A 25,315-nucleotide genomic window follows, 5' to 3' on the forward strand; every position below is an offset into this window, starting at 1 on the left:
GGCAATGCAGGGGAAATGGCCTTCCTTTTAATTTCACTTAAGTGACTTTAAAAAGCACTTCATGCTGCACTGACTTAGGAGATTCCCACGTGGCCAGCAACCACGTATCAGCTGACAGAGGGCTGGGAGCCCTCGATCCCACTGATGCGTATAATGATGCACGGTCAAAGCGACGTCTCCATTTGGGTTCACTAACACCATTTAGGTTCAGCAACTCCATTTGGGTTCGCTGCCTCCAACTGGGTTCACTAACTCACTCACTCGTGGAGCACAAATTGCAGGTTTTGAGTGGGTGATTTGCTTTAAAAATTAATTTGGGTTAACTTTTCCCTGAATGTCTTCAGCTAAACAAGCTCTCAGATGCGACTGGTACAAAAAGATTTCGTAACGTCGCACATATTTCCCAGTTTTATTTCAGGAGAACAAAGGAAAAGTCAGTGAGGACAAACGGTCCTGCAGACACAGCCTTGCCGGCGCTTCTGCGAGGGCTCTGTAATTACACCGCCACAATCGGGGAGTGCAGTTACACTTCGGTACTCGCTGTCAGGCAGCATATGGATATTAAACTTTTGGAAGCCTATCTAACTGACGGAGCAGGTGGCGATCCTGATGGAAGGCTGGCATTTGGTTAGCTGGCAGGAGCCAGTGGAGTTGATTGCCTAAGAGGGGAGCGTTTAACCCCAGTAATTGAGCAGGGAGAAGAGAGCAAAATATTCTTTTGAAACTCCAGACCTTGTCAAGCAAATTAACACGTTGCTGAAGTTTTCTGCCTGGTGGCGTTTGAGAGCATTAGTGCTGAAGCGGCACTGAAAAAACAAGGGGTTTTAACCCATTCCACAAGCCAGGAAGCCGCAAGGATTTCCTTTTCTCTCCCTGAGGCCCAGAAACCCCCAGCACCTTCAGCCCAGCCTTGGGTGCTAAGCAGCAGCAGACCTGTGGCTGAGCTGGGGAAGGGGCGTCAGGATGCTGGACAAGGATCTGACTCTGCTCCGGACGTGCGGTCACCATCGTGCTGGCTGAGCCCACCACCAGGTTGCTGCCGTTCAGTGAGGAAGACGCTGTCAAGCTGGCCTTCAGCCTCTGTTAAAGGAGGGGAAAAAAAAGGACATCAGTGGACCTGTTAAGGCTTTAACCAGCTTCTCTAACATTCAAGGAGCCAGGCCGCTGGGGAACGGGCTCTTCGGGGACTGCGGCGGATTCAAATCCAACTGAAAGCCATCACCATCTGGTCTACCCAAAGACAGACAGCGGCTTCCAACTTAGGCTCAAGCAGACAGGTGTCCGCAGCCCAAAATTGCTACTGCAACTGGCACCGATCTGCTCCCCAGCTGGCAGGCTCTGCAGAAAGACCACAGACTGAACTGCGGAGCCCGAACTGCCCTCGAGCACGCGCAGAGTCCTTCTGGGATGGAAAAGGACCTACGGGTGATCAAGACTGCGTCTTGTAAGTTCCTTCTCTGGGCAGCCGGACACATGCCAGTGGGGCAGATGGCTGCTTCACGCCTCGAATAGAGTTTAAGATCTCTCATCCCACTTGTAGCTCTGATCCGCCCATGAATCCTGCAGACACCTAAACAGGGTGCGATGGGAGCAGTGACAATGCACACCAGCGACAGGGAGCAGCACCGCCGTAAGAGGTGGGTTTGCAAACACCTCCACCCTGTCTGTCTCAGACAAAAAAAAAACCCAGGGAGTTTTGCTGCTCTTTGTTTGCAAAGTTAGGTTTGCTTCCCCCGCTCTGCGTGCACCTAGTTTGAGCCACGAAGAGGAAAATTCTTTCGTAAACTTTTAAAGAGGTCTACGTGAAAACCATTACCAGGATCCTCGGATTACAGCGCAACATCTCTTCTCTTGGCTCTGCCTTCCTCAAGCCCACCTCCAACCCATCTGTTATCTTGGAACTGAAAGCACCAGCTTTACAAAACAGCCGCGTTTAGGATGGGGCTGAGGTTTATCTTGACAACAGCGTGCCTGCTCTGCCTGCCAGAGCCGCAGCGCTGATTAGTCTAATATTCCTGGTGGCATTTGCAACACCTGCTCTCGGTGCGGGGAGGCACGCCGACGGCTGCACAGGATTTCGGAGAAGCGGCGGCTCTTCGCGAAGGCTGCAGGGAAAAAGTCTCCAGACGGAATCTCTGCTGGAGGAGCTAGTGAAGACTTAGGGACAACACCGTGGATGCGACACCCTCCCCGGAATGTATTTGGACACTTACCATTTTGGCTTCTGAGTGTACTGGCAGTCCTGAGGGCGAAATGGACCCACTGCTGTTGATGGGTGGTCCAGGAATACCGGGAATGTTCGGCACCATGGACATCGGCCGAGCCAGCTAGCGGGGAGGAAGCAAGGCATGGGTTTTGGAAGCTGAGGTGCTTTCGCAAGCACGCTCAGCAAAGCGGCTCTGTAATAATTCCCCGACTGAGCACATTTATAAATCTTGACAAACGCTCGGCGTTTAACTACTGCCATCAATTACGCCTGCTGTCACCGAAGGCCAGCAGCCACTCCTTTGGTGGCCACGGTGGCTGTTTCAGAGTCGCCCAGCCATACCAACCTAGCGCTGAGGACAGGGAGGAGGGCAGCCCTAAAGCGTCCCACCTTCCCTTCCCTCCCCAAGGGCTTTTCCCCACCAGTACAGGAGCACGGACAGAGAAGGAGGGTACGAGATCCCCTCTGCTTCTCTGCCCAGCTCTATTGCAAAGCTGCTGCAACACCAAGGGTAAGTCGCAGCACCCCTCTGAAACACGGAGAGCTTTCTCCCTCACCAAAGAGGGGAAAAACCAGAATTTACGTGTGCTTTTATAAGCCACTCAGGTACACGGTTGCAAAGCACTACAAAGGCAAGTGGGTGTTTCAAACGATCAGGAAGGTGCGAAGATGTTTCTGTGCCCACAAGCTATGCCGAGCTGCCTGCTGCCTGCCTACTTTGACGTCAATGTTCCCGTTACCTGAGGCAGAAGGTTTTGGCCATTACTCACTCAAAACCCAAAAGACATGCCCAGCAGGACAGACAGGATTCACACGGGCTGCTTGGTCGGGAGCTGAAGTGCTCGGAAGACGTACAAACCACCCACTGGGCAAATCTGCTCGTGAGTTCTGCACCACGGAAAATTCTCCGTATGCAAAAAGAACAACCCGCAAGGCTGATATTCCTACAGCTCTGTAGCACGCTGGCGAGGTTAGGGTGGCTTTCCTGGCTTGCAAAGACCAGCATGTTCTCTGCAAGCTCGAATGGTTTCAATTGAGGCACGCTGTTCCAAATGGAAGCAGCTAATCAGGGATCCTACGGTTCCCAGCCCTGGATCAATGGCATGAGCCATCTGTCCAGGCAAGGCTTTGTTTTTTTCCAGACTTATTGCCCTCTAGTGTGATCGTCATGTTATTACTACCTTCCCAGAGCTGGCCCCCTTCCTCCTCCTCCTCTTCCAGTCTTATCTTGCACAGAGGGGGAGATATATTTTAATTTTTACAAAATGGAAGTGTCTGTGTATATTTGGCAGGGGAAAAAACATCGTCCCCTCCTCTGCCGCGCAGAGCTGGGTTGGAAGTTTCTCTCACCGATATAACAGAAGGCATCTGTACGGGAGGGCCTGGGAGGACGGGCATGGTCTGTCCGTTTGCAAGCTGCACGACAAGTGGAAGGGAACCTGTGGGAGACCTGGAGAAACAACAATTCAAGTTCTCATGGATTATTTCAGGTTTATGCTGTCCCAGCAGCCCCACGAGCTCAAGGGCAGAAGCACAAATTCATTCTGGTTAGTGGATTTGGGCTTGTTTTCCCATTTCTGAATGGCGTGTTCTGAACAGGGGGTGCAAAGCCTAACTGAGCACACGTTAAGGTAGCTCAGCCGCTTGCACGCTCGCCGCATGGCAGCCAGGACGTGCCGACATCACGCTGAGGCGACGCAGGCTGCCGCCTCTCGACCGGGGCCGGCACCGACGCTGATGACCAACGTTACGACGTGCCCTGGTTAACTCCTGGGCGTACACTGGCTGGACAAAAGCCCCGAGACACGATGCCCACCTAAATAGGCAGAAAAGCACATCCAGAGGCTGCTGCAGCTCCTCCTTGGGGAGATTAAAAGTGTCCTCCCGGGCTGAGCCTGGCAACGGACAGATGGGAGATCTGGGCAGCTGCTCCTACCAGTAACTTCTTGGCCTCTGAGCCACGTCTGCTGCGCTCCCATGAGAGGGTTTGCAAGGATTTAGCTTTCCATTAACAAGAGCTTCTGACTTTGACTCCAGAGAAAAACTCCTAAATATGGAGTCGATGCAGGGCTGGCTTGTGTCTGCACAGACAATGGCTCTGGGAGACGGGAACGGTCCCGCTCACTGCAGGCCGGTGGAGGAGGCGATTGCACCGGAGCCTAATTGTGACAAATTAAAAATATCAAGAACTTTTTCCATCGCAGATCACTTTGCGGTGAAAGGCAGCGTTTCCGCACGTGGTGACAAACGGGCACACACACACTCCTGCTGCCCTTTCAGAGCGTTCGCAAACCTCACCACACTCGGGCTCTGACCCTCCGGACTCAGCCCTTCTGGGAGAGCGAAGGAAAAGCTGGAGCTGATCTGCTCCCACGGATGGGGAGAGGAAGGAAACCATCCCTGCCAGCAAGGGCTGATCTCCCGCTCCTCCTCAGCTCATGGCAGCGCAGCAGGGAGCCGAATGGAGGCAGACACGAGCCAGGAAGGGAAGAGTAGAGCTGCTGGGAGCCTGACTTTGGGGGAGGGAGAAAAGAAATTTGTTGCTGCCTCCTCTGCCGAGCCCAGGGAAGGGGACGGATGAGGCTGGGCTGCCTGGGATCCTCGGAGGAAACGGCGCTGGCGTGGAGTAACGGCAGGGTGGGGAGAAGCAGGGGACGTGGGTCAGAGGGGGGAGTTCATCGTGCCAATAACTCAGGCTGGAATTTTTAAGGCTGCCTTGGGAACGTGAACGCTCGACTCTCATTCATTTCTATTGGGCATCCCAAATCCTCCAGGCTGCTTTGAAAATCCCAGCCTAACAAGGCGAGTTACAGGGAGGTCACAGCCTCCCCTCCATCTCTGTCACGCTGACAAGCCCACCACATCCACCACAGCCCTAACACAGGGACCCTCGTTAAAGCTGCAGCCCCAACTCTCCGTAGAGCGCGTTCGACTCTCACACCCTAGGAGGGATCTACCCCCGTGGGCTGCAAAGGATGCATAAAATCATATTAAAGCCTAGCGTACTCCAGTTCTGACTGTTTTTGTGCCTCCAAGCACGAGGGGACTCAGTGTCTCTGCCTGTGCGGGGTTACAGAAGGAACATAATGCCCTTTCAAAACCCCAGGACAATCACTTAACCCCTTAATGCCTCAAGACAGAATTTAAAACTTTCCATCAGGAAGCCTGGATTGATGGTGCCAGAGGGGTCAAAGCAAAAACACACAGAAAAATATGAACTGACAGCTGAAAAAAACGGCTTGGTTAATGTAAGGAGCCAGCCTCAAACAAGGGTAATTAGAAAGAGGCCAGGACCACAGCAAAAAAGAAGCATCCTGACACCAAAGAATAGAAGTGGGGCTAAATATATGTCTCCTGAGGGCGCATTGTAATGTGTTTCCTGCATCCTTCAGGCTCCTTCCTTTTATGTGCAGGGCCAGAGCTACCTAACAGTGTGGCAGGCTCATAACCGCTGCAGCGAGTGCTCTGGAGCCTCCGATCCAGATTGTTAAAGGGGCAAAAAGGAGCAGGTCATTAGATCTGCTGAAACAAACAGCTCCCGAGGCAGAAGCTGACCATGAAGGAGGCCAGCAGGTTGCAGAAGAGGTTACACTTCAGAGGCAACAGCTGTCTGAGAAAATCCCAAAGCCGTTAAAGATCCAGACAATTTCCTACCGTCGGTTTAGCTGAGTTCTCTTCGCCGCATCAGGCTGCAAAAGCAACTTGGGAGTCCCCAGTCAGGCCACGCTCCCATCGTAGACAGCGAGCGTCATGTCAACGTGGTTGGGGATTGGGTTTAATTTCTCCCTGCGGTGAGTTTTGTCTCGTTTCGTTACACTATGACAATTAGTTCCTGCTTTCTGCACTTACACCCCATTCTGCTTTTGGAGACAGTGCTGCAACGAGGCCCTTATGCCCAAGCAGCCGCAGCGGGAATCGTGGCACCTCAGTTGTTCTGACAATCAAGGAACTTATTTAGGTACCTAATTACTGCCCAGGAAGCCTGACGATACAGGAGAAAAAAACCTGAGCGCACGTTTCCCTCCTCCGTACTTACCCAAGCTGTCTGTTGGAAGGGGGAGCCTGGGTAATGACGGAGGTCGGAGAAGGCAGCGTAGGGTGGAGCGGGTCGTAACCCAAGTGTAGAGGCAGCGAGCCTGGACGCACGATGGTTGGAGTAGGCGTAGAAATGATTACAGGCTTGGAGGTGATCTCCTGAAGAGGATCAACAGACAAAAGGAGACATGCTGTTACTTATTAGTTTAATAATCACCTGCCTGTCTCTTCCTTCTGATGGCTTAAAAGCAATTTAGGGACAATTAAGGCGCCTTTGCCACAGAAAGTGAGGCATGGAGGGGAGCGACTCGGCCACAGCCACGCTGATTTGATGTCAGTGCAGGGAACGGGGCACGGAAATTCAGACTCCTGCTGCCTGCAGCAGCCATTGGGATATAATCCCCCTCTCCAAATTACTGCTCCAGTTCCAGCTAACATCTCTAGAGCAGGAAATTATTCAGATGGAGACTGCGTGACCTGGACTAATCTGCTCGGAATCACCAGCCAGCCCCACAGGACACAGGGAGCCGGTCTCAAAGAAGATGCGTTACTTCTTTGGCACTTTTGCCCTGCCAGAAAAGCATTCCCAGGGTGAACAGCAAAGCTTCCTGCATCAGCCAAATCCACATGGAGACTTAAGGCCAGCAGACGTGTATTTTAGAGATCAAGTTTTTCTCTTTATTTCTAAAGCAAGGGGAACCTCACAAACCCAAATCAGGCCTTGGCACCCAAGTGGAAAAAAAGCTTGTTCTCACCCGGAGAAGGAGAGACCAACATCTCCACAGGACACGGTCAGGGAGACCTACCTTCTCCTTGTTCGGTGGCGACCGCGGGTTAGACGCAGGGCTGTCTGGCGGGGAAGAGTCCACCTCCACCGGCTCTTCCTCCTTTATCTTGATGTCCGGAGTGGAGGGCAGTGACATGTCCAGGGCTCCGGCATTCTACAGGAAAACCAGCCACGGATTGAAAGGACAATTAGCTCATATTGTTTGTGAAACATTTGGCTGCTCCCAGAGGAAGAGCTACAGCTCTGAGCTCTTGCCAAATTATTATTATTTATTTGTACTGAAGTAGCATCTGGGAGCCTGAGGCGGAGAGCGGTGCCGCGCCGCGCCGGTCCCGTCCAAACAGAGACGGAGGCCTAGGAAAGAGGGTTTCTGCCCCAGATGGCACCATTTTGTGGTTTCTCAGTAACACACATGATTCTTTCCATGAGTTACTTGTTGGTTGGGGTTTTTTTTCATAAAAGGGCTCTGCTAAGGAGAACAGGTAACAAAGCCAAATGCCTGCGAGTTACAGAAGGCACTTTCATTCACAGAAGAGCTGTAAAGCATTGTATAAATCAGCCTGAATTATTTTATTACCCGATTATCAAAAGCAAACAAAGAGCCATGCAAGTTATTAAATATCTATGAGCGCCCCATTAAAATAAAACCCAACCATATGCCTGAACCTGGCAACTTGCCACCACCCTGGGTTCCAGCAGTGCCACGTGCCCCATTTTAACCAGTTAATGACTTGCTGGGGACACGGGAAAAGGGCAGGGTGACAACAAGGGGGTGACACACACAACTAGACTGAGCGGCCACCGCTCCCCTCCCTAGACCTGGACGAAGAGAAAACCTGGGAGAAGATGGCACACGGGAGCACCGGAGGAGCACGCACCGGAGCCAGACTCCAACTGCAGGATGCTGCGTTCAGTTGGGCTCCAACAGACCTCGCAAATCACCCGGTCCCTCTCTCCGTCCGGGGCAGGAGAAACTCTCCCTAAATCAGTCCTGACGGCTGTTTGTCCATCCTGCTCTTCCTCCCTCCGCAATCAATCCCAGCGCTTTCCCTTCCCTCGCCCAACGGCTGACAGTTCGTCCTAGCATCTAACCTAAACCTCCTCCTTTGCTGCATTTTAAAGTCCTCTCTAGGGAGGGAAAATTGCGGCAAGAGGGTAAATCCGGGCATCTACGGATGCTCTCGAGTGGGGTGCGGCTCCAGCGCCTCCGCTCCGCACTGCTTTACGCAGGAGCTTTGCTCGCGGGGAAGCGCAGTAACCATTTACCTGCCCTCTTAAGCAGAGATGTTGCACTGGGAATCACAAAGGAGAAGGGATTAACGTGCAGGAAAGTTTCAAACCACTTAAAGCGCCTCCAGGGAAGCTCCTGCTGTGCCTATGTTTTTAATTAACACGCTGGTGTCGAGACCACCCTCGGAACTGGAGGACAAAACACAACAGCAGCAACTGGGCTCAATGCGGCCAAATGTTGAAAGCATCTCAGAAATGCAGCAGGCAGCTCTGGCCAGGTTCGGTGAGTGACAACCCATCTGGGCCCGGGGGACTTCGCCCGTGCAGAGATTTTCTAGGAGGGGATAATGCTTTCCCTTACCACCTGAAACCACCCCAAACTTCACGCCGCCCCGTTCGCCTGGCTGCCGGCAGAAATATTTAGACTGCAGTCATCCTAAAGCAAAAAAAAAAAAAAAAAAAAAAAAGGAAAACATCTGACAGCCTCAGGATCTTAGCTGCAGCCATTAGGTTACGCAGCCTGGGAGATGGGTGGTCTTACATATAAAACGACCGGCTAGACTGTGGGCTGCTCAACCATTTATATGTGAAACCACAACCGAAAAGCTACCTTCTCCCAGCACTCTGGGTCTGGGCTGCAGAGAACAAAAGGCAGGGAATTCAGAGCATAAAATGCCACGCAGCCCTGACAAGGCCCTGCAGCATACCAATGAGAAAGATCAATTTATGCTTTAAAGAGCCCTGTTATTAGGAGAGCGGGTGAAAGACAGTTTTCAGTTTTAATTCTGAATTCCTCCGTTCCCCATCTCGGTGAAGATTTACGCGGCTGTGCTCCTGCAGTTTATTTCTGAGCAGCGCCGCTGACTGTGAGCGTATGTACATACATATATCAATTTAGTAAATGTATGTGCCAGTCTAAGAGCCCAATACGCATCTGCTGCTCCTCAGATCCTGGAAAGGGGGAGGGAAATGTCCTTAATTAGCTGCTATCTGACGAGATCCCGTTGTCCTTCAGACCCTTGCGCTCCTGAGGTTGGCAGGGGCAGCCCGAATCGATACCGCTTGCATATGAGGGAGCTCTTTGTTAGGAAAAGCCTGGCTCCTCCGTAGACCCCCCCCCTCTCTTTGCACGTACCCTGCCAGCGTTCCAATGCTAAAGGCACAGGGCTGAGCTGGGTCTCTTCCCTGCTGATTGCACCTTAAAGGCTCATCGTTAAGGATCTTCGTTAAGCTCAGAGTGAATTTTTGCTCAGATCCTGAGCGCTTAACAGAATCCTGCTCTTTTCCTGCATCTCCTTCCCAAGGTGCAAGGTATTTCGGGTTCTGCCTTTTTTTTTTTTTTTTTAAATCTTTTTTGAAGTGCAAAGCCAAAGGAATAATAAACCATTAAAATCCGCTCTCGCCAGGCCTCGGACTGCGGGATAGCTAGCCAAAGTCACCCGAGTTAGAAAAATAAAGTCCCATGTAAGCCAGCATATTAAATCCGAGACCACACTTAGTTACCCTACGACATATGCCTTTCATCAGAACAGCACCGTCCCTCCTCCAGCCCCCACAATATGCGCCTGGCTCAGTTTTACGGCAACGGTGGCCTTTGCCTCTTGCCTTTTTCTCGTCATCCTCCGCGGCTTTCTTGAACTCGTGCTCAAAGGAGCTGGCCAGTTCATTGAAGAGTCCCACTTCTTCGCAGTTTTTCAAGAACCGAGTTGGGGTCGGAGTCTGATCTGTTTGGGTTGTAATACCAAGCATCGGTCAAAGAGAGGCTAGAAAATTCATTTTAACCACCTTAGTCCTCTCCGGGGACCCCTAGAAAACGTGGCCTCTGTTTTGGGAAAGTCTGAATGCTTTTCCGCTAAGGTGCGTGTCCTGTTTGCAAAGCAAGTGACAAGTCAGAAAGGGGAAAATAATTTCTTGTTGATTTTGTTTCTCTGTTTAAAACAATAATCATCGCAGCGAGAGGCGTGCAGTGGTTTCTGTGAAACCCCTGCCTGTGGGTCGTGTCCTGTCCCTCCCACCCCGGGGTTTTGCCTGTCCTCAGCTAAATTGCTGCTGCAAGGAATGAAAATCTCCCTGAAACAGCAGATCTTAAAAATACGGAGCGATGAGAAGGGAAACGGCTGATCGGAGCAGCTCCACCGCTGATGTGGAATAGAGCCGGGCAGAGTCGCTTCCCTCTCTGTGTCAGCTCTGTACATTAATGCGCATCCTAGGACAGACAGCTACGTGGGAGTGCTAATAATTACCACCACTGTCCAAAGCAATCCCTCTGGGGCCCGTTTTCCACCATATTAACACGTTGAGTCATGATCTCTCTGGCCATCACCCAGGCTATAAAGCAGAAAGAAATGTCCCCGCTCCCAGCGAGCCTCGTTTTTTTCTGCGTGACGTTAGGTCAGGAGACCAGGTACTAGCGGGAGCCCGGCACGAGCACGTTACACCGAAAGAATCCATCTGGCAGAAAACTACATAGATTTTTAAGCACAAAGAGGATCCCTGGGATAGTTTAGCCTGACCTTCTGCATAAAACATCGGCTGTTTGGCACAGATGCTCCCTGTTTGAGCGCAGTAGCTGTGCTCGAGCTGAAGTGTCTACGGAAAACATCCCATTTGATTTCAAACCGGCCAGCGGTGGAGAGTCTCCCGCAGCCTTCGGGAAGCGACTCTGGCGATGACTTCGCCTTGCTGTTGCAGAATTACGCTTTATTTCCAGCCTGACTTCAAACCCTACCTATTGGTTTTGTTAAAAAAGCAAAGGCCTCCTCTGAGTACGCTTCGGTTCCCCCCAAATCTCTCTTCATTAAGCCAAGAAACTTTGTCAACTAAAGATCTCTGCAGGAGGCTGTTTTTCCAGCGCTTTAATGGCTCTCAGGACTCTTTTCGGACCATTCCCCATTTAGCAATGTCCTTTCGAGCCACGTACGCCAGCCCGGGGCCCAAATCTCCAGCAGAAGTTTTCAGTGTCGCAATGCAAAGCCGTATAACCTCTCTCGTCCTACCCTTCCCCAATTCGTACCTCCAGGAATTGCGGCAGCTCTTCCGCCCACAGCATCACCCCAGAAGTGCACGTTCCCATTTAAATAAGTCTCTCTGCTGCCAGCTATAACCGGCAGAGAGAGAACAATTCTTTATGACTCTCTTTAGCTTAACCGCGGAGTTACGGCAAGAGATGTACGATGAATCCTCCTGCTCATTAACACACAGGCTGCTGCCCTGGACTCGGCACAAAGCAAGAGGGAGGGAGAGAACAAGAAAATCCAGCGACAAAATGGTGGCTTTAAAAAAAAACAACAAAAAAGGGCAATAACGCCCTAGATCTCACTGCTCAAAGCCAGCATGCTTTATTGCCCTTGCAGTTCCCCGTCAAGATCTCAGGCAGGGAAAGCCTCTGATAAACAAGCTGCTCTTGCCCTGACCACAGCTAAATAAGTTGGGTTTTGGTTTTTTTGGTTTTTTTTTTCCTTTGTGGTTTACTCCAGAGCAGCTCACTGAGCATCAGCGCAGAGGAGCTGGGAGAGGGGGCTTAGACCTGCCCTTGCTGCCGTTCCTCGTGCTCAAACTGAAGCGTTTCAGCCCAACCCACAGTTTTACCCACGAGAGTTTGAGCGCGGGAGGAGCGTACACCTCTGGGAGCTGCAAAGATGAGGGTTTTTAATGCAGCACCCCTGCTAGAGCAGGAGGGACTTTGGCTGGAGATGGGACCGTACCCCGTTTCTGCTCCCCCATCACCACCTGGCCAATTTACACCCTGGGTTTATCAAGCAAAAGCTCCCCCTCCCCCTGCGCACCCTGTTTAAAAAGGGGCCGAACCGAAGAAAAAACGACTTTTAGGAATCAGAGGTTTCTTTCAGCCGCTGCCCCAAATTCTTCACCATCAACTCCCATTAGCCTGATCCCATTTGAAATTAATTCTCCCTCTGGGAGCCCTCCCCTGGGCTCTGCCCTTCCAGCAAAGGCTGTACGAGCTCTCTTACGATCCTACCCACAGCTACAATTAACTCGGAGCCTTTAAGAAACCAACGGAATTGCTATTTCCTACTCGAACACTGATTTTGGGCTGGAGATGAACCTGGGAAAAGGGTGCCAGGCTCTTACAGCAGACACTTCATTTCCCCTTAGGAACTCTCAAGGCTTCCGAAAACATTTCCTCCTCTCTTCTTGTTCTCAGCAACAGCTTTTTCATCCAGTGGTAACACAAACCTCACGCCCTTTAAGGAGCCCGAAGGAAAAGGGACTGACAAGGCAGGAGAGTATCCGTAACCGGCAATAATCTACTGCCAGACAACAATATACATGTTTTTTTCTCCCCCCCCCCCCAGTCTTATAAAGGCTGCATTGACCGCACGCTGCCAGAGCGTCTCATTCGGGCTCTGTAAATGCACTCTCGGCAGTAGCCAGTGCACTCGATGGCGTTTTAATTTATTAACTGCTAGCCTAAAAGCTCAAGAAAATTGACACCTGGGCTGAGGAGAGGAAGCTGGGTTTGTCAGATTTTGTTCATCGTCCTCAAAGCACATGCAGAAACGTGAAAGACCTTTTGTCCATAAATCTTCCAGTCTTAATAAAAAAGGGTGAGAGCTAAAAAAAAAAAAAAAAAACCCCAAGAAAAAAAAAACCCACACCACAAACCCTGATACTACCATAAAAAAAAAAAAAAAAAAAGAAACTTGGAAGCCTCTGGCTTTCCTTTCCTCCTGATTAAATGCAGATCACAAGAGCTTTTTATGGGAGGTAGAGACGTTTTTCAGTGCATCTGGTCCCTGGTATTAATCTTGCAGTCATGCTATATTAATGTGCACCATTTTCAGAGCTGGCCTGGATTGAACGCCACATACCTGCTATGATGACTGAGTCAGTTCGAGCAGGGCCGAATTTCAATGTCATCTCATGCTTGTGTTTATGAACCGCCAGGTGGTCCTCGTTTGTAAACCTCTGAAATGAAACAATTTAGAAAATCGTGAATAAATGCATTTTGTGTTTTACGGGTACATCCTGCAGCAGGGTGGGGGGGGAAAAGAGAACCGCCCGGAGAGCAACTGTAACACAATCGCTGCCGAGCGTTAAGCAAAACCAGAGCGGGACAGATTGTTTGAGAAGCGGTGTGTGAACACATTGCTCAAAATGAAAAAGCCATTACACGGAGCTTCTAGGGAACGGGGGACAAATATTTTTAATAATCCCTTTTTTTCCTTTTTTTTTGTTTCTTTTTTTCCAAGCGGCAGGACCACGCGGTGGCTGTAACCGATGTAGGAAATGCAAATCCGCCCCGTTCGGTGAGATGCGCCGCTTTACTGCTGGCTAATGGAGGGATGAATTAGGCGCTATTAGGGGTCAGGCAGCTTTTTTTGGACGGCGTGCGGCGGAGTTGGCACCCGCCTGGCAATTCAGGCCGGGGCTTTATGGAGCAGGACGGAGGCGGCTGCCCGCCGTCCCTGCCCACGGCTCTTTGCAACGGCACGGAGCAGCCCGAAGCACGGCCGCCGTCGAAGCGGGAGGGGACGGACGGACACAGGTTTCACGTGCCGTAAAGACGCCGTCTGAAATTCCACCTGCGGGAGGATTGCGGAATAAAAACCCACCCGTGATGGTTTTAGGGATGTGAGAGCAAGGAGGCAGGGCTGGGTGCAGGGTGGGGGGGGGGGGGCCGTCGCTGACACCCAGACAAAACACTTTAAACGGCTGCACCAGCCCCGAGCATCGAGATCGAGGAAAGGGAGAGGGAGGGGGAAGAGGCAGGGATGGGGTTAAAGCAAATAATCATAAAGACCCGAGGATGGATTGCGCCTCTCCTAATAGACTGCGACAAACCGGGAGGCTGAGGGCATTGCACGGGCCGTACTGCAGGATTTTTATGCGTCCGGGAGCTGCGCAACGTCGGGCTTGTTTCTAGAAAGAGCTGCTGCTGCAGCAAAGAATTTTTGCCCTTTTCCCCTTCTTCTTTTTTTCCTCTCTTTAAACCATCCAACAAACAAACCAACCCAAAGCCACCTGTTTCGGTGAATTAGCTCAAGCGTGACACCCCGGGTTCGCTCGCTCTTTCCGATGCTTATTTACGACTCAAATTTATTTTATTTTATTTTTTTTTTAAATCGAGCAAAGCTGCATTTTCCAGGCTGGAAGCTGCGGCGGCGCCTTCCCGGGAGCCGTGTGACGGGGCTGGGGAGGTGGCGGGGGGGGGGGAGAGACATTAGCAGAGACAAGGGACAACGGGCGCATCCGCACACGTCCCATCGATCTTCCCCTTCGGCGCAATAACAAGTGTGTTATGCAAAACGTCCTTCAAAGACGTTGCATCCAAAGGTGCTTTTGATGGCGACTCGTTAACTGGGGCTGAAATTAAAATAAATTAGAGCTGGTGGGTCTTAACACACTTGCAGGGAAAAAACACCAAAGAGGTTTTTTGCCCGCGTAACTCTGGGCATCCAGCTCCCCGATCTGATCCGTAACTAAACCTTAAATAACATTTCTCGATGGTTTTGCTAAAGATACACGTGTTCTGGGTTTCTTTCCTCCCCGCAGCTTTCAAAAGCCTCAGCTCTGCTCCAGCCCAAACGTGACTCATTTCCAAACGGCGTTAACAAATCTCGGCGACGCCAAAACGGCACCGAACAAAGGAGAAGGCGAGCGAACCGCCGCCGCGTTCCAAGGGAGACAAAATTTGCGGCATCGTTTTGCACCGCACCATAAAGCGTTCGTAGGAAGGGGGGAACCGGGGAGAAAGGGTGGGCATCGACACTTTGTCATGTTTCTGGCCCAAAAATCACCCTGGTTTTTAACGTAGCCGGCTGCCAACCCAGCTCGCCCCTTGTGACGCGGCGACGAGCCGTTAGCGGAGGAAAATAGGTGGGTTATGGTAAGAGGAGAAAAATAAATCAGGTTTTTTTGTGAGGACAGAGGAGCAGCCAGTTTCGGATGAATATTTAGCAGGCAGGCGGCCGCTGCTCCAGCAGCGTCTCGAAATACTGAACATACGGAGACGGGAAAAAAAGGAAAGGGAAGATAATTCCCCAACTCTCTGACTCCGTTTTGTACTGGGTAAAGAAATGAGAGATTTTTAGGTCAATGAGGGAAGCAGCAAGAGGACGAGGTAGGGAATGGGGTCACATTTCTCTCCCCCGCCAGCCTCGGCTCAATACCTCTGAATTTATTTTAATCTTTCATTTTGCTCCATTGCAGGATTAGGTTTTTTTTTTTTACAATTTTTTTTTTTTTCTAGGGCACTTTTCCTGCTTTCGGTGTGCGTTACAGCTCTATTTAACATCTTTATGTGGTCTCACTAGCTTGGGAGCTCTCTCTTTCTCTGCACAGAAATGCTCACAGACACAATATATCTTTCTACATACATTTCCAAACGCCGAAACCTAGAGGCTGAGTCTGGCACTTCAGTTCTAAATCATGTCATTTTACACAGAGAAGAAAGCAGGGGGGGAGAAAGGGGGAAGAGTAGGGGGAAAAAAAAAAATGGAATGAGTTAAAGCCACAGCACTGGCTTTAATATTTAATCTCCTTCCATCAGCAGCTGACATATAGCAGTGTTATTTCAGCCTGCTATTTTGCGGGTGTCTGAATTAAAAAGAAGATGTAGACTGTAAACTCTTTGGGGCGAGGGACAGGCGCTGGGATAACGCTGCTGCCTCGGCCCTGAAAGCGGCGGCGACCCTTCAACGCTGCGTAAAATAGGAGTTTAAACACCTATTTTATAAACGCCCAGCCCCGATTTCTGCTTTTCTCTTCTCCCCACGGCTGTCTTTGGTGCAGGGGACGGAGCAGGCGGATGGCATTTGGGGTTTGGGTAAACACGGGGCCGGGTTATTTACCCCAGAGACAGTAACAGCTTTTTGAAGAAAACAGATTTGATGGAGACTAAGGCTGGCCAGGCTGCATTCTTTACTCAACAGGCTGTGACAGCTCGATGAATAAATGCGCTCGTTTAAAAATCTTTATTTAATAGGACACAATGCTTCCAGCTGGACCAACGTGCCATCTCCATTAGAGCAAGAGCCAGAGAATAAATGCAGTAGGCTGAAGGCTGGATCTTTAGTCAGAAGGAGATTTTTTCCATCGGTTTAATAAGCACAACATGAAAAACAAGGGCTTGCTCGGGGTTTCTCCTTGCCTTTGTAAAGCCTACAAACCGCGTTCGACGCAAAAGGAGGGTTGGCGAGTGCCGAACCCACCGCATCCAACCCTCCCGGCTCTCCCGGCAGCTCCGGCGCACAAGCTGCACGGCTATTTTTTAACCTTGACAGTAATTTTCAGAGAACATAAACACCGGCTGCGCACCGAGCCGGTCGCCTGGCCAAAATTCAGTTTTAATATAGACCGGGTGAAGGCTGCAAGAGCAGAAACCGTTCCACGGGTGCACACTCATAAAAAGGGGACTTTACCTCGCCGAAAGCGCAAGCTCTGGTACAATCTCACCAGACCTGAAAAGGGGCGAGAAGCCAAACCTATCTCCGTCAAACTCATCACAGGGCTAAATTAATAAGCTGTCATTAATACTGGGAAGCCAAAACGCTGCTCCAACCTTAACTCCAGCACAGCGGGTGTGGTATCCTGCCCACGGACACCACGGTGCTGCCGTGACATGGTTGAAGCACCTGGATACCAGGGGAAAGAGGAGAAGTCAGCACTTGTCTTGCAACTGCAGTGCTGGAGGTAAATGACTGCACTGAGCGCTCCGGCGTGGGTAAGCTGAGCTCAAAGTCACCCCGAGTTTAAACAGTGCCACAATAGGTTTCACTTCCAAAGCCTGTCTGGTTGCTGCAGTGCCCTACAGCGAGCGATAGCGCTGCCATCGGTCCAGGACAGGGGGGCTGGGGGATGCCCTGGGCTCTGCCTTGCTCTCCTGGCACCGCCTCGGGCGAGGGGCACCTACCTCCATCATTTGGGGACCTCCCAGCGGGCAGGACACCCGCACAAACCCGCTAAGGCCACGGGGAAATGCTGGACCTCCTGCATGCATCCCAGCCCACCCAGCACCCGACGCAGAACATCCTCCCAGCGCTTCCCGGCTTTGAGGCAGACCCGCCTGCCTACGCCCCATCCATACATCTCGCCGTGACAGGGCTCAGATGGATTTCTAGCCGCTTGGCAGGCTGGATAGATATTCCCCGTTCACTCGGCACAACTGCAGAGGTAACTAATGCGGGGTCACGGGTGCCCCCAAGGGCTGGATGCCCAAAGGTTAGCCGTTACGGCTGTGAGTGATGTGACCCCCCAGTTCTGGCACAGATCTCGGCTCCATCTCACCCATTTCCCATCTGAGCAATGACAACGATAATTCCCTCCCTTGCAGAGAGGCTGTAAGGATTAATTCGCTAATGTGCATAAAGTGCCCCGATACTGGAGTGATTCATAGATTTTAAAGGCCGGGGGACCATTACAATTATCTGCCCGGGACCACGTGAATCCCCAGATGAGCCCATTTCCATAGGAAAGGAGGTGTCACGAGACAACGAAGAGAGAACGTCGCAAAGACTTGTTGGTTTGAAAGTATGCAACAATAGCACGGCCAAGTTGTCTTAGTTTTACACTTATGAAAGATGACACGCAAAGATTTCGGACCTGTTTCCTCTTGGAGGGTTCCCCGTAAGGCAGTGCTCACCGGGCCAGGTTTCAGAAGAGCTCGGAGCCCGGTTGCTCCCACTGGAAAATTCGTGGCTACGTTTTCGAAAGCAGCCAGAACATCGAGTCCGTTGCAGCTCAAAGGTGGCCGCAGCAGCTGTAATTACCGAGCACTTCTGGAAAGCTGGTTTCAGTGGCAGCGTCCTTCCGCTAGAGGAGGGAAGAGACAGCACCTCCACGAGCCTGAATGAGGATAAACGACAAGAGCGAAGGTTTATGAGCGATCAGCTCAAGAATAATAAAAAAAACCAGATCGTGTACTGCACGTATAGGTATTCAAAGAGAGCTTTGCCGCTCCCGCTCGAGCACAAAGCCTTTCGCAGGAGGGGGAGCGGCTGCTCGGTGGGTTGCGAGTGCAGCACGGGCTTTATACCGAGAACGCCCCTGAGCCAAGGTCATTTCATCCCAGGCTGTACGGGGGAGAAACAAAAACCTGCAAGAGAGAACCTTTTGCGAGAGGCAATCTCCACGGCTGCATCGGCCGGGGAACGTCAGCACAGCGTCCGCTTCAGGGCTTTTGCTTTGTCGCTGCCGCAGCGGGGTCGTTTCTTGCATTGCGGCAGGATGCTCGTCTGCAAAACGATCGGGTATTATTAAGCGCTCGGTGCCCTTCCCAAGTGGAAGGCGGCAGGAAAAAGCTTATTTCTACTCACTTAGGTCCTGTGAAAATCAGAAAGGCCACAGCCAGCTCAGTCACCTCGAAAAGCAGAGGGCTTGGAGGTGTTTTGTGCAATAGCCCTCCTGCAGCTTCCCCCCCCCCATTAAAACTGCATCGAGATTAAACCTTGAAACGTTATTTTTGGCTCAGGCAACGCCAGGGATCCATGTGGCTATGCCTTTTACTTTAAAAATTTGCTTACATCCTGCCCTGTGATTAATTCATGCTCCTTTCCTTTTTTTTTTTTAAAAAAAAAGAATAAGAATAATAATCAGAAACTTCAGCCCGCTCACAGGCAGCGTTCAGTGCTGGTGTTCGGAAGTCACGTCCAAAGAGCCAAAACGCCCTTTAACAAGCACTTTGTTTGGGATGAACATTGTGCAAACCACCACAAAATTTGCCTTTTTTTCTTTTGGGGTTTTGTTGGGTTTTTTTTGCTTAGAGACACCCATCTGCCTTCAGAGTTTGTTTTTCCGGGAGATTGTGTGTTTTAAGTTAGTTATCACAGATCGGTGCTGCACAGCGGCATCTTGTGTGTCGTATAATCTGCCCTCCAAATGCAGACGGCTCCACGTCGGGCTTCTCCCATCTCCAGCGAGCAGAGGGAGAGGAGCAGCAAGGTTAAGATGCCAACGCGTGACACAGGACGCTTCGGTTTCCCTGAGATCAGCACCTGGGAGGTGACAGACAAGCTATGGGTTTTTTTTATAATGCAACAACAACCAGGCCGGAGGGAGTGGATTTTTATGGGCAGTTCAGTATTCGGCTCCTACCAAATCACTGACAATTAGTGCCGAGATACTCAGGTTGCTCCACAAACTTCCGTGCAATTTAAACAAAGAGTTAACCAGGTTCTGGAGCTCGTCCCATCCCTGTTCCTCCTTGGCCAGAAGGGCAGAGCATTTAACTCGGAGTAGGTAAATAATTTAATTTACATTTCTATAGCTTCTCTTATCCCAGAGGGCTTCTCATACACATGCCCCTCCGCTGAAATGCAGGTGTTTCAGCAGGGGGGAAGGCAGCAACCATCTGGCCTACAGCACACCACGTAGTGGCGAGGAGGGAAGCATTCGGCCAAGGACATACGGGGCAAACTCTTTAATAAACTCTGTATTTAACTTTTTTTTTTTCATTTTAATAAAGTCTCACGTGCTAGACACAGCTTCTCCTTCACCTCCAGCACACCTGAGCTGAGCATCAGCACGTCTGGGTGCAGACAAAAACAACTGGCAACGCTCCGGAGCAGCCGACTTGCTTGGCTAGGACGGCATTCATCCCAGCTGGATGTAACCTAGGTTGGACACAGGGGGGCTTTATCTATCAAACCCGACCTTCCAGCCGCTGGAATTACAGCCCAAACCCCAGATCGCAAATCTAAGATGGGAAGATCAGGCTCCTGAATCTCTAATGGGTGTACGCTACGTGGGAGCAGGCAGGATTTTCTAAGACACCGATGCTCTCCTGCTCTGCTCGAGTGATGCTCGTGGGGGAACGGAGACCTCGAGGAGTCAGTCCGCTCCTCCCGAGTTCTCTGTCCGCAGGCATCGGCTGCTCCATCCCGTCGGCAGCAGATCTCTGCAGCCAGACGCAGACGAGCGATGAGGGGACCTGCCCGCAGTCGCACAAAGCCTGGGGCGCTCGGCTAAAACCTAGAAATGCAATAATTATTTACTTCCACACGGTGGAGCATTTTTAGCCTTGTTTCGATAAAAGCGAAGGTTATTAAAATACATGTATTAATTACCGCTGCCACATAACTTAAGAGGAGAGGCACAGCGGTAATTAACGGAGGTGAGCGAGGGGGTGGAGTTGCAGAACGTCAGCGACTCCACAGCTTGTGCCTATGGATACGCGCCTGCCCCATGGGAACCCCCAGATAGCTCCAGCGTGGATGTGAATCATTATTACGTCCCCCTGCTCGAATCCCAGCAGCACCACAGGTTTTCAGTGTGACCTTGGGCAAGCCATCAATTCTTTCCCTACCTACCAGACAGAGCAAATAAAAAGGGAAAAGGCACCATACTTCACGAGGGCGTTCGGAGAGGAAGCCGACCGCGCATGCAAGTACCAGGAGCCATGTGAGAAACACTGCAGAAAAAAAATAATATATTAACAAAGGCAATTACAGCTGTGTTTCCCTAACTGTATTTCAAGTGCGGGCGCTCAGTGATTCATTAGGAGCTCGGCATCTCTTCCCATCACAAGAGCTGGGGAATAGAGACCGAGGAAAACGGGCAGAGGCACGGCGGAGGGCAGGGAGCTTGGGCTAAGTGAAATTCCTGCCCTGCCCTACCGCAGAGAGCTGCTCAGGCTGAGCAGTTTAGGAAGTTATGTGGCATTGCGGGAGGAAAAGGGGTGAATTATGCAGCCGGGCTGTGGTGTTATTTGTGGGGCCCTGCTCTCGTGCAATGCAGAGAAAGAATCGTGAGTGGTGCTGGTGGTAGAGAAGAAAGGGTAAAAAAGAGGGAAGAAAAAAAAAAATCCCCCCCCCCAAGACTTCGGATCTACCACAGAAACCCAATCTGGGCTCCTGCCTTCCCCTGCAAGCCTCTGCTGTTTACCAAATGAGTCACCCTTCCTGCCTTGAACGCTCGACAGCTCCTGAATGAATAATCTGGGAGCAAAGACTCTTTCTCGGCAAACAAACAGCATCGGCAGCAAGCCCCGCGCGACGCATGCATGCGAGAGATAATTTATAGAGTGAAAAGAAAAGAATAACAGGAAACTCCTTCTCTGCATACCCCAAGAAACAAGAATGTATGTGTAAAAATAATTAAATCCGAACTGGAGTCGATTAATTTGTCTACAGGGTTGAGGATTTGTGCTTTGGGAGGCTGCACGGGGATCTTAAAAAGTCTCTGGACGGTGGCCAAGCCTGTCAATACCGCACGGGTGAGGAGAGGCTTTGGCAGCAGGTGCCGGAGCACATGCAGCTCCGGCAGCGCCGTGGTACGAGCCGCTCCGGCTTCCCTGCTCCCTGCCAAACCATACATCGGAGCCGAGAGCTCGGCCTCGTTGGAAACGCAGCCCTTAAACCCGGGGTGACAACGGGGAGTCTTGCAGCCTGAGGGGATGCTGAGATGCTCCCCCAGCAAGGCAGAGCGATCGGCACTGGGAAAGCGAGCTTAAAAACGTAGATAAAGGGAAACCGAGTGGTTTGAGCAGGCAGAACTGAGCCAAAACCAGAATTCAGATGTCCCCCTTGGACCTTGAGATACTTAATGCATGCATATCGGAGCGAGGGTCTGGGGTGCAGCACGGATGCTGCTGGGAGCTGCCGTGCCCAGGCACGGGACGGTGGTATCTCCCTTTCGGTACTTACCCTGGGAAAAGCGTAAGAGAAAGCTGTGCTGGGAAAACGGGACTCCAGCAATGGACTCTGCTCCGAACAACCGGTCCCTCAACTCCAATCCAACCCCTTACGGTCTTTTCCAAAGTAAATTCTCAAGGGTCGAGGGAGCAGAGGTTCAATTTGGTGTCATCCGAGAGGTTTGGTGGTTGTTCTCTCGGAAGATGCCTCGCACCAGGCTAACACAGTCCTCTCCGCAGCACTATTGTTTCAGGGCTACAAGAAAGTCAATCCTAAAAAAACCCCCACGTTAGCTCCAATGGAAAAAAGCGCTCATTGTGCCAGTGTGCTGCAGCTTGAAAAAGTCGACGTGACTCAGCCTTGACCTTTGAACACGACCACAATTAGAAAAGGATGCCACGGTCCCCATTCAGGTTTTTTTAATGCACTGGAAGGTTGATTTCCTTCAATTCATTTGCAATATTGGGTACGCGCCCACCCATTCGTGGTGTGCGAGCCTCTCTTTACAGGCTTTATCGCCTGAAAAAAGCCGTGTTTTTTGGGAACCTCTCCTGGGGAAGCTCCAACAGTTTGGGAAGGGCATCGTGTTAAATGAAGACAGAATTGAGGTGGCTTAGCGGTTTGGCTTTTTCCTCATTAATGTTGGCATTTGCCAGGGAGAGGGAACAAGCTATAAGGAAACGCAGCACATTGAACTGGAGGTGCGTGGGCACGACTTAAATACGCTCACGTAGTCTAAAAACTGGGAGGGTAATTGTTGGGGGTGATAGACGGGGTATCATCGAGTGGAGAGGGACAAAATGCAAGAGGCAAATTGAGATTTATGGATCCTCGGCTACCTTGAGAAGCGACGGGGGCATTTTGGAAATAAGCTGCAGAAATAAGAAGGGTCTGGCCCCCTCTGTCTATACCGCAAGGTGCGAGCGCTCTGCAGAAGCTCAGCGCGGATCCCTTCGGCCACCTCCGATCGCACAGATGTCCCAGCGCAAGAGGTGAAATGAGAGAGCGAGGAATTCACCAAACCCCGGCTTTGACCCCGGTCAGGCCAGAGCCAGTCCTGCCCTCACATCCCTTCCCATCCATCCTTATTTACGGAGCTCCCTGATCTTATCTGAGGGCGCGATTTCCCCCTACGACTAACCCATTCTGTAGCTCCCTTCATCTTCTTTATTCCAAGGAATGTTTAAAGCACAAACGCCCTTCCAGCACCAGTCTCACCAGCACCACTTACAAAAACACATCCTCTCTTTGTGCTTCTCCACGCCTTTCTCCTGGAGATTTTAGCCAACCTGCAAAGCCCCTCTGCTCTTTTTCTGCCCAGACACAGACACAAAACGAAGTCCTGCATTTCATATAGACCATGATAAGTTGTCGGATGTCAGCGCACCGCGGTAATTAAGCTTTTAAAAGGAGATAGGCAGCAGCAGAAAAAAAAAAAATTCCGGGCATTTGACTATTTTTGCCTCTTGGAAGAGCCACCTGTTTTATCGTAACAGGTAGATTTATGGGCATATTAACGCGGCGCTGCTGCTCCCACCCTGATGAGGTTCTCAGTGACCCTCTTCTCTCTCGAGATTTATGATTTCTCAGAGCAGACTAGTGCAGAGGGGTCTGACTCCAGCTCTTTGCCTGAATCCATCCTGCACCAAGGACCCGGATCCTTTCCCCGCCCCGCCAAAATCATCTGCAATCATTATGCAACTGCACCATCTTTCAAAAGGTGCCAAGTTTTCCCCAGCAAGTCGGGTCAGGTTTACGGGGAAACAGGTCTCCTTGGTCTTCTGACATTCGTTTCCAAAGGCCTCGCGACGCTTGCCGTTACAGGAGCTCAGGACGGGGAGGTTTCAACCGTCTACACAACAGGATTATGTTTGAGGAGTGCATTAACACGCTCCCAGCTCTCCGGCGCTCGCCTGCGTACTTAGTGACCCGGCAAAATCCCCAGCAAAAGCCTTTCTGCGTCTGAAGCGGACTCCCCAGCTGCAATTCACACCAACCCAGGGCTCTCGCTCGCTTCTAATTGCCTCCTTAGCTGCTCTGAGCTAATGGTAAACCCTTTTAACATTACTTTCCACCTGCAGCCCTTAATAAAAATTAAGTGGATAAACTCTTAAGTGCAAGAAAAGAAAAAAAAAATCAGACGAGATAGAGCCAAGCATAACGCAAGCAGCTTTCCCATAAGCTTTTCCCCACGTTGTTTGATCTACAGCCGTGCTCCCAGCCTCGCAAGCGGAGATTACCCCCGCCGAGGTGCCAACTGGGTGATGATTCAGCGATGTAGAAATATACAGCTGAGGTCACCAAAATCGCTTTACTCGCATCCTTAGGGTCTTAACAATTTTTCCGCCTACGTTATGGGCTGCAGATAATAAAATTTCACATAGCAGTCAAAGCAAAATGCATTTAAATTTTCTTCTAAAGCTTACAAATGTTTGAGGTTTATAGCAAACATCACACAAGCCTCTTAAAAGGGAGAGAAGCTAACACAGCAATCACAAATTGGTTTTAATATCTAAAACGCGTGCAGGCAACGCCTCCCCCAGCCACAGAAACAAAAGCTTGTGTTAATACCCCAGCGAGCAGGTGAATTAGCAGATTTTACAAGTGCAGAAGCCAGAATTAAGATGTCGACAGCGATGCTGTGCAACGAAGAGCTCGCACCTGTATCTTCAGCGCTGCGAGTATCTGGTAAGGCATCGCAGAGAGACTTTGCAGATGTCTGGGGTGGCAGAAGCAGTGGGGAAGGCAGGAAAGGAAAGAGCCAGCAAAGAAAAGAGCCAGCAAGATACACACGAGCAAGACATCAGTGCTCTGCTCCTTACGCTTAAGTCTAGCTTAGATTGCTTCAAATCCGGTCCTTTGAATATTTATTCTTATAAATGAGCTTTTTTGAGAGGGAACCGCTCATCTCTCTGGCTGAAACCCACATGAAGGGGGTTTAAGCAGAGACACAGGACAGGTGATGCTTTGAATTCCTGACAATTATTGCAGTGACCATAAAACCCTCCCCTTCTGTCCCCCCAAATAAACCCCGCCACTGACACAGCTACACAAGCCACATTTACCGTTTATGAATAACCTGAAGAAGTTCAGAAGGCAAAAAAAAAAAAATCTTTAACTGCCCCAAAACCAGACTGATTCAACATTTTGCAAGAACTTCATTTTATGAAATGGTTTAATTTAGCAGGCTTTACTGCTGAGATTAATTTATAGCTTGTTTTGCACGGCTGCAAAACTCTCCCACCCCATCCCCTATATACACACAATTCTTTATTGTCTAGATGTTTACTCTCAGGGGGAATTTTAGGACTTTAATGTTTTTATTGTTTTAATCCGGCATATAAAAAAATTATTTGAGCAAAACAGCTGGTACAAGTGCTTGGAAAGTGGTGGTGCAGTTTCTCAGCTTGCATCATTAAGCAGGTGTTAACTAAACACGATGCCACGCTCCTCCCGAGATTTACC

The 25,315-nt window shown here is 50.7% G+C and overlaps 1 protein-coding gene across 8 annotated transcripts in view; it reads right to left on the reverse strand.

The window, feature by feature from the left end:
- Window positions 1-25,315, reverse strand: part of LOC104640195 (cyclic AMP-dependent transcription factor ATF-7) — a 67,431-nt gene that overhangs the window by 8,753 nt on the left and 33,363 nt on the right. For 5 of the 8 annotated variants that reach the window (XM_075737524.1, XM_075737519.1, XM_075737521.1 and 2 more), the window contains 7 exons: window positions 13,091-13,187; window positions 9,864-9,982; window positions 7,048-7,182; window positions 6,243-6,400; window positions 3,557-3,656; window positions 2,214-2,327; window positions 934-1,080 (listed from right to left, as the gene is read on the reverse strand). In XM_075737524.1, coding sequence (XP_075593639.1) covers window positions 934-1,080; window positions 2,214-2,327; window positions 3,557-3,656; window positions 6,243-6,400; window positions 7,048-7,182; window positions 9,864-9,982; window positions 13,091-13,187 — 870 coding nt within the window. Of the gene's footprint in view, window positions 1-933; window positions 1,081-2,213; window positions 2,328-3,556; window positions 3,657-6,242; window positions 6,401-7,047; window positions 7,183-9,863; window positions 9,983-13,090; window positions 13,188-17,862; window positions 18,066-21,862; window positions 22,050-25,315 lie in introns of those variants that run through there. The other 3 variants (XM_075737527.1, XM_075737526.1, XM_075737525.1) reach the window with 3 other exon arrangements.

This window comes from Balearica regulorum, chromosome 29 (genome assembly GCF_011004875.1).
Source record: "Balearica regulorum gibbericeps isolate bBalReg1 chromosome 29, bBalReg1.pri, whole genome shotgun sequence".
Taxonomy (NCBI): domain Eukaryota; kingdom Metazoa; phylum Chordata; class Aves; order Gruiformes; family Gruidae; genus Balearica; species Balearica regulorum.